At 39.6% G+C, this 18,754-nt stretch overlaps 1 protein-coding gene across 1 annotated transcript in view; it reads right to left on the bottom strand.

The window, feature by feature from the left end:
* Positions 1-5,355: 5,355 nt before the first annotated feature.
* The window catches only part of LOC143167425 (transmembrane protein 132B-like), a 263,937-nt gene continuing 250,538 nt past the window's right edge, over positions 5,356-18,754 (bottom strand). The window contains exons 7-9 of the mRNA XM_076352854.1: positions 14,096-14,369; positions 12,489-12,680; positions 5,356-11,222 (exon numbers count right to left, since the gene is read on the bottom strand). Coding sequence (XP_076208969.1) covers positions 10,068-11,222; positions 12,489-12,680; positions 14,096-14,369 — 1,621 coding nt within the window. The 3' untranslated portion in view covers positions 5,356-10,067. The remainder of the gene's footprint in view (positions 11,223-12,488; positions 12,681-14,095; positions 14,370-18,754) is intronic.

Genomic DNA, 18,754 nt, shown 5'->3' on the forward strand with positions numbered 1-18,754 from the left:
AAGAAATGCAGCAAGATAAGATGAACTCTTTCCAAATTAGGGAATGCCCTTAGAAACTTTGGCTTTTAGAAACTTTATCTAGAGGAATGCAGCTTCTGTGGGGTAGCAAATTAAATCGCTTTGGTTATGTGCTCAGCTTCTTCTGGCACAAATCCTAAAAGGCTGAAATCTTTTGCTAGTCTATATTTTGGTGGTGCGTGCTTTGGTGCTTTTAAACAATTTGTGAAGTTAGAATGATGCATTAGAGATGGCTTAAAGTCAGAAAAGAACTTGAGCAACCCTCTTCTGCACTGGGCCAGATCTAACCGAGAGTCAACACGGGCACCATACACAGTATATACGAATATGCCAGACAAAGCTCATTTTATGCATTTATTTCCAGTAATCATGTAACAATGTACCTGAACAAGTGTATGTACCTCCATGCTTTTACATTATGGAGCAGTTTTAGAAAAGTAACTGCATTTGCTGTATTGAACCACAGCCTGTATTTATCTGGCATCGGCTGAAAACTTTTTTTGCACATTGGTCTCACAGAGATGTTATTGTACAGACCTGTGCTGTAGGTTTTCTTGACGTTTGCTGAATTGTCTCATTGTGGTTATGGACTTTAATAGGATGTCAGCGTTAGATGGCCATTAATGTGAGCCAACGTAGCAATTCTCAGGTTAGATTTTTTTTTCCACTGAAGCCTGACTTTGTTAGAGCCTTGTGTGAGCAGTGTTTTCAAAATGTCCCTTCACTAACTTGTTTTGTAACAGAGCTGGACCCCGTAGCAGCCGTTGCCATTTTTGTGTCACACACAGGGACCTTCAGGACATTGAAATAACATCAGTATTGGCCCTCACTGGCAAAGACAAAGAAACAAAGAGCCACGCCATGCATGTATGTGTGTGCGTGCTGTGCCTTTGTCTTCTTCTGTGTCACCATCGTATGGGGCACTTACTTACTTACTAGCAAAATAATGACAACCCAAAATGGTGCTTTTGCACAACTGTATGGCAAATCCCAGAATGAGTCTCAGCAAGGTAAGGAAAAGCAACCATGGGGATTGTTAATGTGTGAGGAAGATTGTGTGTTGTCCTATGGATCCTGGTCAGGCAGGCGATGGTCTGCTGTCTCCTTTCTTCTTGGGTGCAGTCCTACACACAGCCCTCCCCTGAGTCAGGCTCGCCTTGAGTCACCAGTCAGGCCACAGTGACAGTTCTGCTGTGGCCAGCAGCAGCCGTGCTAATACTGCTGCTGTGGGTATTTTCAACAATGTGGTATTTGGACGATCTCTGATTTTTCCCAGCCCCTGCTGAGCCCCTTCTCCTCTCCCACTCGGAAGGTTATGAGTCAAAGACAGCGCAGCACCGCTGCACCTCTTTGTGCAGGCCCCTTCTCTTTTTGTGTAGGCAGACTTGTGTAAGGTTGGGGGGCGGTAGCAGTACCAGTTTGCCTTTAGTCTTCAGTGAAAAACAACTGCTGAAAACGGCCTTTTGTGCTTACAGTGGAGCGGGTGGGGATCCAAGCTGTCCTGTTTTATTCAATAACTGATGTCAATGGAATTAGCATCCTCTGGCTTTGGATAAAGTTCTTAATTTTGTTTTTTGTATCCTGCTACGTAGCAATCTCTTCAGTCCTTGCTAAACTCCTCCAGAAAAAGAGATTCTTGTAACCTGTCTTTGTAAATCAGGCTTTTGGAAGCGAACATGTGATTTAGATTTAAAAAAAAAAAAGATCCCACAACATTTTCATTTAATTTGGCCAATTTAGTGCTATCAGATAGATATTAGTAATGATGCCATATGTATGCATGTATGCTACATGCATATGTAGCATAGTATAAGTGGTATAAATATGTCTTATTTACTGTACCTGGGATTAAAAGAGATACCTATACCCAGTTTATACAAACCAAGGGGAAACATTAACAAAGGCTTAACTATGATTAGGCAAAGAGTTCCCTTCTATAGTTTTATTTCCTTGCACTAGCCTTAGTTTGCCTGCCTGTCTGGATTTTGGCTCTGACCATTCACTGTATACCAAAATGGAATTAAATTGTGAAAATGAAACACACTCTTAATCTATCTATTGGAAATAAAATGAAGTACCTTGTCAAAATTAATTTTCCATGGAAGGAGGAATATTTCACCTGAAGTGAAAGGTTGATTTATAGCCTGCAGTATAGTAAGTGGCATCTGTTTACATATGCTAGAATTTTTTGAATATTTTAATAAGTTGCTAATTCATAATGAACAATAATGCCACCTTGTGCTTTTTCAGAGAGGTTAAGCTTTCATTATGGGATTTCCGAGTTTCTTTTTGTTTATTCTTTTTAAAGAAGATGCAATTACACATGCTTCACTTTTTTAAGCACCTTTCATCATAGTGATGAGAGAGAATCACTGCAAAGATTATAGACCATGAACTCCAACTAAAGAACAAATTTCAGTTCTTATGTGAGGTCTGACATTAATTCACCCTAGACTTCTGCCCAGACTGTGTATTTCATCTATATCTTGATCAGTATTGGGTGCAGAGTGTATGGTCCCTTCTCAAGAAGAATTGGTATGCATTTTAATGGACTTTTTTTTGTTTTAAGCTAGAAGTGTCTAAAAAAGCAAAACCTCAACTCATACAAAAAACCCCATTCTACAAAGTACTAGTTTCACTTCATGAAGAAAGTATAGACAATGAAAATACAGACACTATAAATTCCACCAGCACATGTACTCAGAAAAAAGGAAGTCTGGAACAGTAAGCAGGAGAACATTTTAATGTGGTTGAGTATTGGTGTGTGTGTCTGTCCCCTTTGCCACTAGCTAGGGTCAGACTTGGGCCAGTACAACTGCTGTGGGCTTCGGTTTGGCTAGCAGTGGTACCCAGAATACCAGGAAATCCTGCTCGTCATCACTTAAGGACTTTAAATCCTTAAAGTCATCATGGTTCCAGTGGGACCAAGATTATATCCTATTCACAGCATACTCTAACTCCTGCTGGCGTGCTATTTGAGCACAGGAAGTAACTAATGGATAAGATTTCAGTGTAAATGTATTGTAAAATGGCATCATTCTTTGTAATGAATGCATAAATTATAAATATAGTATAGATAGACCTAGCTGAAAATGAATGCTTTGTAATAGCCATAGATTTCAGTGAGATCAGAATTTTGTTCATATGGCCTATGCTTTTTCGTTTTTAAAGCCTACTGATTAAAAAAAATCCTACAGATAATACTATGGCATAGGAGAGCGTATTCTGCTCTGCCTACCAGTTTTAAACTGGAGGATTAAAAATATCCATTGTTCATTTCCACTAAATCTTGAGCTCCTTACTTGGTTTTTATATCATCAGATCCCCTTAATTTTTGAATAGACTAACCCAAGATTATCAGAAGGAATGATATAAATCTTCATCTGCATTGGTTTATAAATCCTTACGCTGATACGTATGTTTCTGGAAGCAAGTAACACTATGATACACTTTAAGAGTCTCAGAACAGGTCTCAAAGCATCATCCACTTTGCTTTAATTTCTTAAATATGCTTCCTCTGTCAATAAGACAGCTCAATTTTATTCCCTCAGTAACCAAACTTTTGCAGCCACTGGCCATGTGGATCACTGGAATGGGGCGGGGGGGTGGAAGTTATGCTATAAGGACTAGATTGGGAGGGTACAGAATTACAAAAAATCACTAATTTTGCACACTGGCTCCATTTTCACTGAGAAAATCTCTTAAGCTTCATGAATGCTACATAATGCAATGTGTCACCAGTTACGTAAACTCTAAACACCATCACTCGCTCTGTTTGGTACCCGCTAGAGGTGCTACTGATTGGAAATAGCGGAGTCCAGTTTTCTGTAGTGCGAGGACGTATCCAACCTCTCAGGCTCCAGACCTGACTGGTAATTGTCTGCCTCTGGTCCTGTCTCAGTCCAGCACCTAACAAGACCAGTGGGAGTTTCAACTGAGAGAGCCTTCAGGATCTGGCCTATTTAATTTGTGAGAAATATCACTATGCGGGCCTTTTACCTGCCAAATCCTGAGGGCTCAATTTTTTGGAAGAAAAAAAAACAGTTGCATTTGTTGGGCTATTTTTCTCCCAAATGACTGCAGGTAATTATTTTTGGTTACAGAGCACACACACACACATTGGTAGTTAAAATTTACACCTATGGTACTTGTTTTTTACAGTCAAGTATGTGTGTGTGTTTGTGTGTGTGTAAAAGATAACCGTAAAGACTATTTCTGTAAAAGCTCACAGTCCGATACCTTTACTTGTACTGAGTAGAGCACTGCAGCGTGAATAGATCCACTGGTGTCTCTTCAGTAAGGTGCTGCTAAGGGGAAGGGTGTCATAGTAATGGTCAAATAGGGACCAAATATAACTGCCAGTACAAAAAAAGTGTCATTTATGAAAAACATTTCTCATTTTACTGTTGAGAATACTAAGTGGTGACTGACTGGAATTTGTGCCCAAAGCACATCAAAGTTTAGGTTCTCTGAGGCACTTCCTAAATCACAGTTTTCAAGCCATTCATCCAATTGACTTTATATAAAAACACCTTTCAATACATTAGAAATGACAATAGCGATCATTAAATCATTCGGGTGATGTTGAATTGCTCCCATTAGTACAAAGGCAGCCCATACCTTTGCAGTGAGTTTGTAGTCAGAGCTCAAATGTGGTCCAGCTGAAAAGAGCAAAAGGACGATCGATGGAGGCACCTCCTGAGCGCTGATGTCCAGTACTGTATTGTCTCTGGGAGGCCCGATTACACCGGGAGGTTTCAGGAGAGTCTGTGTTTCTGGGTCTGCCACCACTTCCAAGACCTTGAGCAAAACCTAAAAACTGAGGCCTAGTTTCCTGTTCTGGCATTAGCAAGGTACTTTCCTAGCTCTTGCGATGAGGTCAGTGGTCACTTAGTAATTTTGAGACTCTGACATCAGGAAATTCGGAACACTGAATCAAAAATCTGACCTATGATGATTCACACTGGAGAGCTAAAGGGACAGGTTAAGTTTGTCACCTTTTCCTTTAAATCCAAACATACCTCCCTACTGTACGTCGCAAGGCAGTGCTCATTTGGTATGTTCATCTGTTCTTTACATTTGGTGCTGGGAAAGGATCACTCACTGCCGGAAGAGAGGGCTGGAGCACCGTTTGCTGGGACGGTTGGGTGAAACCCTTGGACTATATAATCTGGTAATTTGTGTTGTTTTGAGCAAGGAGGCACATGAGCAACTCCTGTGATGGTGATTCTGCTGATTTACTGTTCACGCTGCAGGGGCACATCACACAACCCAACCAGCAGACCACCTTCACCAGTATAAACACAAAATGGTTTAGTCAGTTTAAAAAAAAAAAAATCACACGAACATTATGTTTATTTCTCCAGCAGAATCTGTTTCGTTCACAGTCTTTCACTTGCTTCTTTTCTGAAGAGTGCAGTCTTTATTTCAGACATCTGCCTGTAGAAAATAAGTATTTTTTTTTTTAAAGGGCACATTTAAAGATGAAAACTGAGGCTTGAATAACTTAATCAGCATACAAATTACACAGATGTAGAAGTTCTCTTTCATTGTCTCAACTTACAGTTTATTTTGTACAGAATTCATTATGTTATACATCTAAGACTTATTATATTGTATAAATATCTTGGGGGTGATGTATATACATATTCAGTGTTATAGATTCAGCAATTAATGTATGCATTTCACAATACACTATAGTGTATTTCAATGTAGTGCACATGATTTATATTTCAGAAAAGAGCGTATCCACTATGAAAAATTGGTATTTCATTCATAGGGTACTCTACCTTGGACTAAGGGGGGGGTTCCATTATATAATGGACTGTTTATACTGTGTCGTATGGCTGTAAGATTTTCTTGTACATTCCCCAATATGAATTAAGAAACAGCAGCTCCAAACGGTAATCTATGTGGTCCTATATCAAGAGGAGAGCAGGGCACTGGTTTCCTAAGTTCTTACTTGAACGGGAAAGGCGGCGTAGACAAGCCACATGGAGCTAGGCTGTGTGATGGCCAAACAAAATAAAAGGTTCTGCGCAGATGAAGACTACTAGCTCTGGCCTCTCCGTTCCCTGTATGCCAGTGCTCAGCTGCCATAAATCACTCAGCTGATTTACAAGAGTTGAGGGTCTGGCATCAGCTTTAAAGTTCACAAACTCCCCGTGTTCCATTAATCCGCTCTTTGCTTACAGAATTTTTCCTGGGTGTCTCCTGGTATATGTATTGATACTACAGACTGTCTTTCCTTGACAGCAGGCAAAGAAACTCGCTCACAATGTCTTCTCTATACATGCCATAAGTACGATGTTCTGTTTGTTCGGTATTAAATTACAGGTGTTGCTTTCCTGGGCACCTACTGAAACATAATTCTAGTTAATCTGTCAGTATAGTTTCTATTTTCTTTTTTAGACAATTCTAGTTTCCTGCATACATACATACATACATACATACATATCGTGCCTTTTGATCATTTGGCTACCTTTGCTTTGTAATCTCAAAAGCAGAGATTCTTTTATCAACGTATAAATGGTGTTCATTTAACAGCAAAGCGGAATATTATATATTCTGTGAATAAAAGACTTTATTTTAAAAGAGTAATTGAAAAAAATTAGGTGAATCAGAAAATTGTGGGGTCTTAAAGTATTTTTAAATTAAATCTACTTCCATTTAAAGTATATAATTTTGAAACTAAAATTTGAGATATTTCATTTAAAAAGGACTGATCAACTCAGAACTATATTTTGCATTATTCATCTAAATTCTTTTCCTTTCGATTTTATGAGAAATAGCATAAGCGCTTAAACCAGCGCTTGTACATTCTTGTACATAAATCCAGAACTCCTCCACTTTATTGGTGTTACCCCAATTACTGAGAATAGAATTCTCTCTTCCCACTTCTTTTGTTTTTCGTATTGCCATTTTTCCATGTAAGAACTTTCATGTAACAACATGTGATGTAAAACAAAAAGAAAGGTTTTATGAATATGCAGTTGTAGATTTTCTTTTTCCCCCCATTGCCAGATTTGGGGAGGGGTCTTTTTTTGTGGACGGCTGTATCCAATTCCTTTGTTTAGCTGATCACCAGTAGTGGCTGTACTCCCTTCTAATGGGCTCTATTTGTAATTTAACTTTGGGATAGATGATATGTGTATGTTGCCTATGACTACAAAAGTCACGACTCTAAAGAAGCCCCACATTCAGCCACTGAGCCACCTAAGAACTTCATTGAAGAACTTCACGACCATGCTGACAGGTGCTGTACCCAGCTAGGACTTTACCACCCTCTGGTAAATAGAACACAGACCCTAGCTACATGTCAGCTGCTACTCCAGAGTGTATTTTAGATACACGCTCAGTCAAACACCAGAATGGAAGTATTTCTGGTCCAACATTAACAGTCCTGGAACCCTGCATTTATAACTGTCTTCAGCAGCAACATCTGAAAGCACAGGGGTTTGCAAGCCACATGGCAAGTAAATGCTGAAAAAGCCAGAGGTCTCCTTTGGTGGCTTCTAGCACTGTCCACATTGCATGTAGGACTGTCCTTCCTCCACACGCAAGCGTGCAGCCTGAACATATAGCCGCTTGTAGGTACTATGGACAAACAGGGATTAGGCCTCAGGTACAAGTTCATACATACAACCATATGACAGTCGAGAGGCACCCTAACGTAGTGATCCTCAGTCTTTCAAGCCCTAGCCCTTGAAGGGAAATCTCCTGAAGAAGTCAGTCAAGCTGTTGACTTCCATTACCTATATTAACGAGCGAGAAGAGCAGCTAAGCACAACTGCGAGTCCCTGGGCGCTCAGTGTGCTTACGTGGCACTGACTAGGGACGGAGTTCAGCATCTGCTGGTATACTTAGCAGAACTGGGGCCGCAGTGAAGAAACGGGTCATGGAGTCCAGTACACAGCACCAGTTGCACTGGTAAACTGGGGGATATGCGTTCATGAAAACAGCTGTGCTGTTGCCCTCTGCGACTACCGTCAGCAAGTTGTTTCCTCTGATTTCAAGACCAAATTTATTTGTGGTTGATTTATACTCATTTACTCTTGTGCAAACAATACGCTTTGTTTATGGTTGAGCCAAATACAAAATAACACGTTGGGAAGAGATGTTAAATTCTAAAAAGGGATTTTTATGTTGTTAGTAATAGGGATCACAGTAGGAATTAATATTTCCTTACAAGGTCTGGATCATTTAAAGAAGAGAGAACATTTGTTAAACAACCCAAGATTTCATTTGACGCACAAGTGCTTCATGAAACAGAAGCATCTCTGTGGTCTATTATTTTATCTACTTAAAATTAGATTATAACAGATGCCATCCCCTCACTATGCAGTTCAGTGCCAGCAAACGTAAGTCTCTAATCACTTATATAAGCCTGGTGTCCTCACTTTCTAGTCTCACCATTAAAATTCTCGTATTTTGCAGCAGTTATATTGAACATGTTCCCAGTTGTGGATTAGGATCCAAATGCAGAATTTCCCATAGTTAAGGTTGTCTGGTCTGTTCTAATATCAGAACTGAATTATAAAATTCAAATCCTATCTTGATCTACCTAAAAGATGGGAACTACAGTACGTAAGGCAGTTGTAATTTGGATCTTGTGTTTATTGCACAGGATCCATCACAAGAACATGTGCTTTATTGTTTTTGTTAAGTATTATGTAGATTCAGTTTTTTTCTGACTGTAATTTTCAACTTATTTCAGTCATCCTTCAGTAAAAAAAATACATGTAATGCATATGAAATGGCAGCTTTGAATCTCCAGCACGTTTTCCCTGTTAAAATGGGGAATAGTCACTTTATAATCTGCCCAGTGTGTCTTTTCTTTCCTTCTTCCTTTTTTAATGAACCACGGTGTAAAGTTTTTCTCTTTAACGGCCTTATGGTCAGAGATGTTCTAGACAAGGTCTGGGGCATTAGCTGTTGAGCATGGACTTCTTTGTCCTGCTAAACTCTACATCAATGTATTAATTAGTACAGAGTAACAGTGACACCAAGCCTTTGCTTATTTGCTAGGAAATTTCCTTCCTATTCTACGCATTTCAATAGCACATTTGACTTTCTCATTCTGATAATAATGTGTATTGTCAACCAAGCTGCTGTTTCAGCAAAGCGTTTTCCTTTGAAGTATGTGCTGTTTTGTTGCAGGTTACTTTTTCATGTTAGCAATGACAAAAGTAAACCCAGGGCTACTTCTTGATTTTTATTTTCCAGGGTTTATTATTGTATTTACAGTTCCCTGTAAGAAGATACAACCCTTTCCCAGTAAGAGTTCTAATACCTTTCTATGTTTCAAATACTAACGACCCATATATCCATATGGAAAGGAGAAAGATAATCAGTGACGAAGGAGGTATCTCTAGGGGCTGATGCAGATGAATAGAAAACTTAAATCATTATAAATATTACTGTACTACACTTTGGTACAACCAGAAAAAAACCCTTCAAAGAAAATATTTAATGTTTCCTAAGTCAAATAAAATTCATAAACAGTAGGAAAAGAAATTAACCACGTGGGGGTTTTTATATCTGTAAAAAATAAGACGACTACTTGGCTGCATTGCACATAGGCAATAAAATTAGATTAATTCAGATCCCTTTAAATGTAAGCCTCATTTCAGGCTGTAAGCAAGAAATGTCCACTGTGCTTTACAAAGGACGACGACTAGAAAAATCAATGCAAACAAATATCCCTTTCTTTTCTGATTTACCGTTTATCATGAGAGATGACAAACAAATGAAGTCTCCTCTGAGTCTGAGCGTAGTTGTATTAGCATTTTGCTAGTACCAGGCAGTATACAAAAACAGCCATCGTGTGACACCTCCAACACCTACAGGTAGCTGTTTTAGGGGCACATCCTGGTTTGTGGTGAAACAGGTTTAACTCAGCCAGCCTCTTGTACCTGCTCAGTGATATCAGGTTATCATCTCAGTAACTCCACGGTTGGACTGTCTTGCTCCTATTGCTGACTGGACTGACTGCTCCACCATCCATAAACAGAAGGCATAAAGGTGATTACAAACATAAGAAAGTAGTTTTACATATTGTCTTGCAGTCTTTCCATATAGTCCCTAAGTTCCTTGGAATCACCAAGATTCATATCTTGGCATACCCATTTAATATTATCATCACTGTCAAATAGAATTGAATTGGTGTAGGGGCCTCCATCCTCCGGCAGTATCGTTGTATATGAAGTGAACTTTACTCGCTTCTGCTTTGGCCCAGAAGGATTTATAGGTTCACTTTTAACTTCTTTTTCACAAAGGTACTCAGAAGATCTGAGGATATGATTATGAAGAGTCTTCTGAGAACTCCCATTAAGGAGAAAGTTGCTTTCTTCAAACTGCATTCCTCTGTCAATCATGGTAGTGCACTCCTCTGACGGGAGCGAAATGTCAACTGGGTTTTCCAGCAGTTCAACCTCATTTCCAAGCCAGACCCAGTCATGGGAATGGGGGATGTTGCCTTGCTCACTCACAGCAAACCTTTTATGCCTGTACTTCCAAGCAAATGCCACACAGTTAATCAAAAAGACCAAGATTGCTAAGCAGAAAACACACAGCAGGGCATACATGCCAATCTCCAAATCTGTTAATCCTCTTGAAGTCAATGTGAGATCACCGGGATTGTTTTCTCCTGGTATTTCTACTTGCGTAGGGAAACCTGTGAAGGCAGTTGGGTTATTTTGGAGCTGGCCATCCTCCAGGGACTCCTGATCAATGGGAGAGATGGAAGTTGTGCTTTTGTTTGCATTGTCCTCGAGACTGGACACGTCCTCATGGTTTTTGGACCATTCTTGTGCCGTCCTCTCTTGTTCTGCAGGTTTCTCTATAGAATTGCTTGCATGGCTTTTAAAATTTCTATCCACATCATCAATGTCATTAGTGTTTCCTTTTTGGTCAGAATCTTTTTGACCAAACTTCACTTTGACACTTCCTTTCCCAACAGCCAGAATGCTCTTCCGCTTCGTCTTCTGACATGGCTCACTGATGACCATTTCAATTTTAATCAAAGGTCCTTGCCCATCTCCTTCCGCCACTACCCCAGGCCATTTGGACTGAAGGTTTTGGTGTGCAGACACTACCATCTCATCCAGTGAAGTGATGGTGATCGAGAAGTCCTTGGAGTCATAGATATCTAACGGCGTCACTGATCCATCACTGAACAAAATCCAAGCACTGACTATGGCTTCCTGCAGGGAGAGAGGATGAGAAAAAAAATGTGTGAAAGGTAAGAGAGCACGCATCAGACACCCAGTTGTTTAAGTCTGTTTGACACTGGCAAAATGAATACACAGCTTAATTTTGGTTTATTTTGTCTTTAAAAAAAAGAAAATCAAAATGTCTACCCTGCTTCTTGTTTTCTTCTCGCAGATTTGTGTTCTCTAGACCACTTAGGCATTTATCTCATCTTCAGGAACTATCAAAGACAAGGTCATCTAAATTTAATAAAAGGTGCTGACAAAAAAAATTTGACAATTCTTTTTTTCAGTCTGAAGTGAGAAGCCTCTTTTGAATGCCAGGGCCCCATGATGAAAATAATCATATTTCCAAAGTCCTGTTTATTTAATTTGATAAAGGACCTATAATGGGGAATTTCTGTAATACTACAATTCTAATGCCATATTTACTACAACATGCAGAGCTGTTATGTGTCGGAATGGTGATCCCATTCAGCCCATTGAAAAAAACTAGGTTAATGCAGTATTTTACATTTTCTGTCATGCTTTCAAATATACGAGATTATGTGAAATACATGAAAGTGATTGTAGTTCTTTCTGGGAACTACAGAAGCACTCAAAACCAGCATTTTTTAAGGATGTTTTGACCAAAACAATGTCTTGTTACTGCAAATTGCTAGTGCTAAAAGGATAGTTACACTTTCTCTAGTGATATAGAGTCTCAATTCTATAATAAATACAATAAAAAAGGTAAGTGTAATTTATTCTGTGGTCTCATCGAAAGCTATTTAATTCCTCAGATTATACGATTCAAAGTAAGTACAAACTCATCCTATTTCAGCAGTGCAGATCATGAAAACTTCCGTCCACGCAGCCAAAAGGTCCTTTTGGCTTAACTGACTTTGTGAGACTATTAAGGCACGGGGGTTCTACCTCTGCTTACATGGCTAAGCCATGTTTTCCCATAGAAAAAGTGTCTTGAGTGGCACGTACATGCTTTCTACAGCATTATGCATGCACAGACGTGTCCATCACTTTCCCTGTGCTGCACAGGTCTCCAAACTAGTTCTGAGGAGTTTAATGGTCATTCTGTACGGGTGTTTGCACCTGTAGGAGTTGGTCAGTAAGATGAACAGCCTTTACTATGTGAAGTTACTGCTTTTCACAAAGCCATACATTATATGTGATGTCTAAAATTTACAGCAAGTACCTTTCCCTAGCTTCTGACAAAGCACAGTACACAAATAAATTAATTCTATATACTATTTTGGATCATACCTGTTTCGGAGTATGAAGGATATCATATGCAGAGGTGGTAGAAACGATAGCTCTCTTATTTCCCTTGCTGATTTGTAAGGAGAGGGACAAGCCTGAAACTAGTTGTACTCCTAGATCTGTAATGGTTACACGGTCATCTAGAACTATCACTGTCTTCTCTGCCAAGATGGAATCAGAAAGAGGTGACAGAACCTTGAAAGAGAAAGCAAACGCCTTGCATGAAACAGCAACTAACTGTGTTGTAAAGCAAGATTAGACGCTAATCAGCATAACACTTCAGATTAATCCTGGGTTTGTCACATCCATGTATAAGCTATAATTGATGTTTCCCCAATACATTACATGTATGTGCTGCTAAGTTACTTTATTTACAAAAATAATTTAAGAAAACAACCAATCACGTCAAAATTGCAGCTTCACCTCAACAATGGAGTATAGATTAAATTAAATGGACTTGTTTTTCAAAAAAAAGTCATTTTTGTGTGGTCTATAAAACCTCTTATGAATGCAGTATAGCACAAGACATAGTGTAAGACACTGATTAATGCTGAAACTCAGTAAGGGAATGAATAAGTGTACAAAGCCCGGCTGATAGGAACTTGGCCTGCTGCCTTTATAGGGACAGAGGACCTGAATGAAATGAAAGTGAGATTTGCAAAAGGACTTTGAAAATCCCATGGGGTGCCTGTCTGCATTTTTCAATGCCAAAATAGTCCTGTCAGTTTGCTCCAAGACCTGGTTTCTAACACGCTCAGAAGGAGACAGTCATCTTTCTGCTGATGCCAGAAACAGCTGGTTCAAGCCCAAAATATTTGAGGTGCGATTTGTCTAAACTAACGTGAGAAATGTTATGATGAAAAATGTTACGATGCAGTGTAGCTACCTGCATCGGCGCTAGCTGCCTTCTGCTCCTTTATAGTCACTGGAGTGAAAGAGACATTTTAAGGACAGAGATCCCTTGACCTCTTCGCGATGTTTGTTTTAGGCTGAAAGGAGCTGAGCCTGAAAAGTACCTGTTCCTTTGTGTTGACTACAAAGGAAACTTAGTGGGACTGGAACATTACGGATGTTTGCAGTTGAGAAGAAGAGCCCCAGTGCTTGTATTCCTTTATTTTGATTAAGGAATATGCATGAAGATAGACAGGTGGTGAACATCAACACTCTGAAAGATTTCTGATGATTATTTTTGTGTCCATTTTTTGTGTTTCATTTTGTGAACATAAAGGGACTAATTTTTCAAAGACATTTAAGCATATAAACATGCCTGTAGATCTTTGGTAAAATTTCCTAACAGTTAGGTTCATAAGGTCCCACTTAAATTAAAAGAAGCTAGTTGTGTGCATCATGTAACCTGTTTCACTGTTCAGAAAATCTCACTGTTGCTAGTCACATGGACGTGGATAAATCCCTTCAGAAGTTTCACCTAAAGGTATTTTGTACAAATAGCAAAAATGAAAACCCATTCAAACTTCCTTTTATGTTTAGCATGTAAATTTTTTTCAGCTTCTTTTTTTCTGAGAGCAATTAATTTTGTAAGCTAACTAGCTCTTGTGTGTGTGCATCCAGAACTCTCTCTACGGAAGCTGCAGATGCGTTTTAGGCTGTACCTGGACCGTGGTGATGCCATGCTCACGACCAACCAGAACTCGACCATCTTGAAGCTTAGCAATCTTGGGTTCTTCTACCTTCATGAAATCAGTCACAAGGTCAGTGATGTCAAACTGCCACTCAGAGCCTAGCATATAGGTCAAGTGGCCTCCAAACTCAGAGGATTCAGCTACAAACTGTGTGAGGACTCGCACCATGGCATGCTGATACTGGAGGGTACAACCTCTTCCTTTTTTCTCATCATCCTCTTCGTCCTCACTGTCACGGGTAGGCCTGTAAATAGATCCAGGTTTGTTATCGGCATTGCCTTGATCTCCCTACAACACTGCAGAGCTTCAGGTGCATGTTATTTTCAATTAGATTAATGTTACCATCGTCTGCTACTGTGTGAGAAATAGGAAACCAGATTTTGGATGTGTAGGTTCCTAAATCTGGGTGAGATGCTTGTACAGCTGTTTTCTGCTGTGAAAATTAAAAGCTACTGTCACTTCTGTTACTGAATTCTTTGTTTGAGTGGGACCTCCCAGCAACTTGAAAATATGTCTGCCATTGCTGAGATTTCCGTGGAACCATTGGTTGTGGACTGTGCCTCCAAGCGGCAGTCAAATCTTGCAGAGGGCTAAGGAAAGCAGCGTGAAATCACAGAATCATAGAATCATAGAATCATTGAGGTTGGAAAAGACCTCTAAGATCATCAAGTCCAACCGTCGACCCAACACCACCACCCACTAAGCCATGTCCCTAAGTCCCTCATCTACTTGTCTTTTAAATACCTCCAGGGATGGGGACTCCACCACTTCCCTGGGCAGCCTGTTCCAATGTTTAACCACTCAATGTTTATGAGAGGGCTGTTCTGGAACAAACCCCTGCAGCAGCTCAGCAGGGATGGGAGAAGACGTTTTAGCATCCTTTCCTACACCTTTGCCCATAACATTTGTATCACTTTGCTCATCTCTTCAAAACTATTGTAACTCATTCGGGATCCCCTGCTTAGGTAATGCCGCCCCACCTTATCCCACATCTCTATCTCATAGGTTCATCAAGCCCTCTGCATTTGAGAAATATACCTTGATTTCACCTTAAATCTGATACAGTTCATGCAAGTGTCTGGTATATTTAGTCATGTAATGACCACATGGGGCTTCCAAAAAGCCAAATTAGGCACTTAAGTTACCACCCGGGACATCAGTTACTCAGATTACACCATGCCAGGCTGTTGAGACTACCGCTCACCCCATAGAAACAATTGCAGCATTAGACACACTTCCTTTAACATTTTCTCTCTGTCCCTCTTGCAAAATATAACCCGTGCCAATATAACAGCATTCCATAAGCGTCACAGTGATTTGTACATGACAGCAGTGCTGTCACACCTCACAGAATTTTGTCTGGTTTAAAACCCAGTTTCCCATCAATTCTTTTTTTTTTCTTGCTATTGTTTATTCCTCGGGACAAACACATGGATTCTCTTACCTCTTTCAAGGCAGGTATTAAGCACTAGGTGGTCACACTGTTACTCATTATGCCCCCATGCTGTGGAATTCCTTGCTCAGACATAATTTACCTTCCTCCTTTACTTTCAGCCTGAAGCCACCTCTATAGCAAGGGTGGGAAATACAGGGTAAGCCTCTTATTTTTCACAGTATTTTGGGAAGCAGTTTTGTGTTTACTGTGTTCCTTTATTTTATCCTTTGAAATACCAGCTATGAAAAACTATTATAAAACAGAATTGCTTTTGTTATAAATTGTTTTATGACAAAGTTGGCAAACAGTAAGCTGAAAACATATCTAAGAAAAGCCCTTACGCTCTTCAAAACGATAGAAAGTCCTGGTGTTACAGAATCTAAACCACTCGAAATAATACATTTTCAATGCATCAATTGTTAACTGAATATATATATTCGGCCTCAAGTAAATGGTATTTGGTGCAGCCTTTTTAGTTTTGTGTGTGTAAAACAGTGTCCATCATTAGTCGCTGAATGAAACATCATTGAATAACCACTGAATTGGTAAGAAAAAAACAGGATCCTAAAATAGGATTTACATTACACAAAGAAATTAGTCTTACAGACTTAGATTAGCTGGTCATTTCAGGGAAATTGTCAATTGTTCTCTCCGTCCCAACACAAGTGCAAATCTGGACCATGAGCTGAAGCCAGCCAGTCAGCAAAACAGCCGCAAGGAAAGTACTAGAAGGGGGATATTCATAGAGCTTACGTGGCGCCCATGCCTATTTAGATTACTTTTGGCTTTATAATGCTATAAAAGAGTTTATGAACTCCTTAACGTCCCCACTTCCAATTTATTCCTGTGTTCTGACCCTCTTCAGCTCATCTAAACAGTAACCCAGCTCTGAATAATCTCAGACTTTGGGAAAACCAGGTTTAGCTCTGAGATTTCAGGATTTGACCCCCTTTTAGTAATACAGACAGTACATTAGTACCTGCGCAGAATTGGAGAAGAATGCGCAGGAGCTATTCAGGCAGGAAATACTTACGGGATTTTGGGGAAAAGAGCCACAGAACCATTGGGAACCAGTTTTCTTACAGGAAGAGAGACACAGAGCCAGTGTTCTGTGGCTTGAAGAAAAATGTTCACATGTTCAACATTCACGCTGACTTATTTTTTTTTACAGAACTCTGTTTTCTGTTTCATAACCAGATGTTTTACTCTGATCCCATGTATTACTGTTATTCATATTTATTTCTGCACTTACTTATTTCTAATTTCACTGTCTAAAACTTTAGACTACCAGGCTGTTCAAGAGGAAATATATTCAAAACAACTTTGAGAGAAAGAATTTTTCAACCCTAGTCCCATACAGCTCAGAAATGCGAATTGTGGGAAGAATGACCAGAGATAAGGAGTGTTGTGGAAGAGCACGGAGGGAGCACTCCTGCCCTTAGTACCAGGCTTTAGACTGTATGGGCAGCCAGTACTACCAACCAAAACAAGATGATTCAAGTCCAGCTCTTTCCTTGTGGTATCTCTAACAAACAAAGGTAAGGGCTCCATTTCATTACAAAAACATTTACAGATGCTTGTATCTGTATATATCTCCTTAGAGATACATGGTTTCTATTGCATGCAACTGTGGAACATCAGAAAAGCATCTCTAAACCATGGAATGGGCAAGGCACGTCCTTATGTCAGTGCAAAGTAAAAAGAGAGGTGTTTGAATTTTCAGTACAAGCTTTGCAAGTCTGCTTTTACCAGGTACCAACTCAAGTTCTTACTTTTTTTTAAACAAATTATATCCATTTCCACTTCAAAGCCACAAATCCATGATTCAGTTAGTAAGTCAGAGCATTTCAATGTTTTGCCTCCATGGGCCCGACAAAATGTTTGAGATCATTGAATTGCATGGTTCCCTTTAGAGTCTTAAACTTCTTGTTACAGTGTTTTCAGTAGGCTTAAAATCTTTCATTAAGCAGTGAGCTCATTTTCTTTTTAAGACATGTCCTCATGAATATAAGCTATTGCTGCATACTGTGCTTTTTTCCCCTTGGTCATCTCCGAGGCTAGCTCTGGATATCTCTCAGAATCCTTCTTACCCCATTTCTTGCTGCTTTGCAAACTTTTTTGGAAGATTTTTTGCTTTTCTGGAGTGGACCAAGGTTGCCAGAATTACATTTAATTTACATTTCACACAGAGAAAGCCTTTGCCAGAGAGCTGAGTTAAAACAGCAGCCCTGTTACAAGGGTGCCTGCTAGCACGGATCACAGTGATCAGTCAACTTTATATTATAGACACTGTCTGTGAGCAGTTTAAGTATGTCTCTCTTAATTTGCACCACTCTCAAACCAGGTATCAAGTACTTGGGCCAGATGCTAATTTTCTATTAAAAAAAAACCTAAAGAAGTCAGTTTTGCTGGTTCTGAATTTGAAATACTCATTAAAGAGAGTCATGTATTTAAAAAACATTTGCAACACCCCTAATTGAAAAAAAAAAAATCTGTTTCGGATACAAAATACAAGCCAATGGAAGTGGATTTAGTGGAAGCTACAGAAATAAGCTGCACATAGCTCCACTCACAGTTCAAGAAGAAATGCAATTTGGTACCTTCACAGATCTTGAAAATACAGTCTACCTGTTAACAAAAATCTCTATGGCCTTACCTCCGTAGGACATTAAAGTCAATTAACTAAAGGAGTGGATTTACAGCGTGTTCAAGCTTTGTGCGGATGTTGTTATTCACAAATGGAATGGTTTGAATCCAGCGCCACTTAACTCGCTTTAAAGGATGGCTTTATTTCTGAGCGGCAGCACTCACACTGAGGTTTAACTAAAGCAGGTTATTTTTTCCTTCATTTAACTTAGGCTAACTTTCCTGCTTTTGTCTCTAGTACTAGACAGGACCAAAGTAGAGCTACCACCTAATTAACCATTACTTCCACAGACCCCCATTCATGAGCAATAGCATGTCTGGCTTAACCCTGTTTCGTAGGTTTAGAAGGTTTATGCTACTCAGAGGTTTGCAGTCATCATGACTCAGTAATGGCTTTATCAGCTATTGCTCAGTAAGGCCAGATGCCGGCAAAAGTCCAGTAAACTATGTGCCTGACACTGAAGCATATGCTGGAGACGTACTGTGTGATGTCTGCCTCCCTGGGAGCCTCATGAAAACAATGTGCTACCCCAGTTGCAAATATTTAC

This window comes from Aptenodytes patagonicus, chromosome 15 (assembly GCF_965638725.1).
Source record: "Aptenodytes patagonicus chromosome 15, bAptPat1.pri.cur, whole genome shotgun sequence".
Taxonomy (NCBI): Eukaryota; Metazoa; Chordata; class Aves; order Sphenisciformes; family Spheniscidae; genus Aptenodytes; species Aptenodytes patagonicus.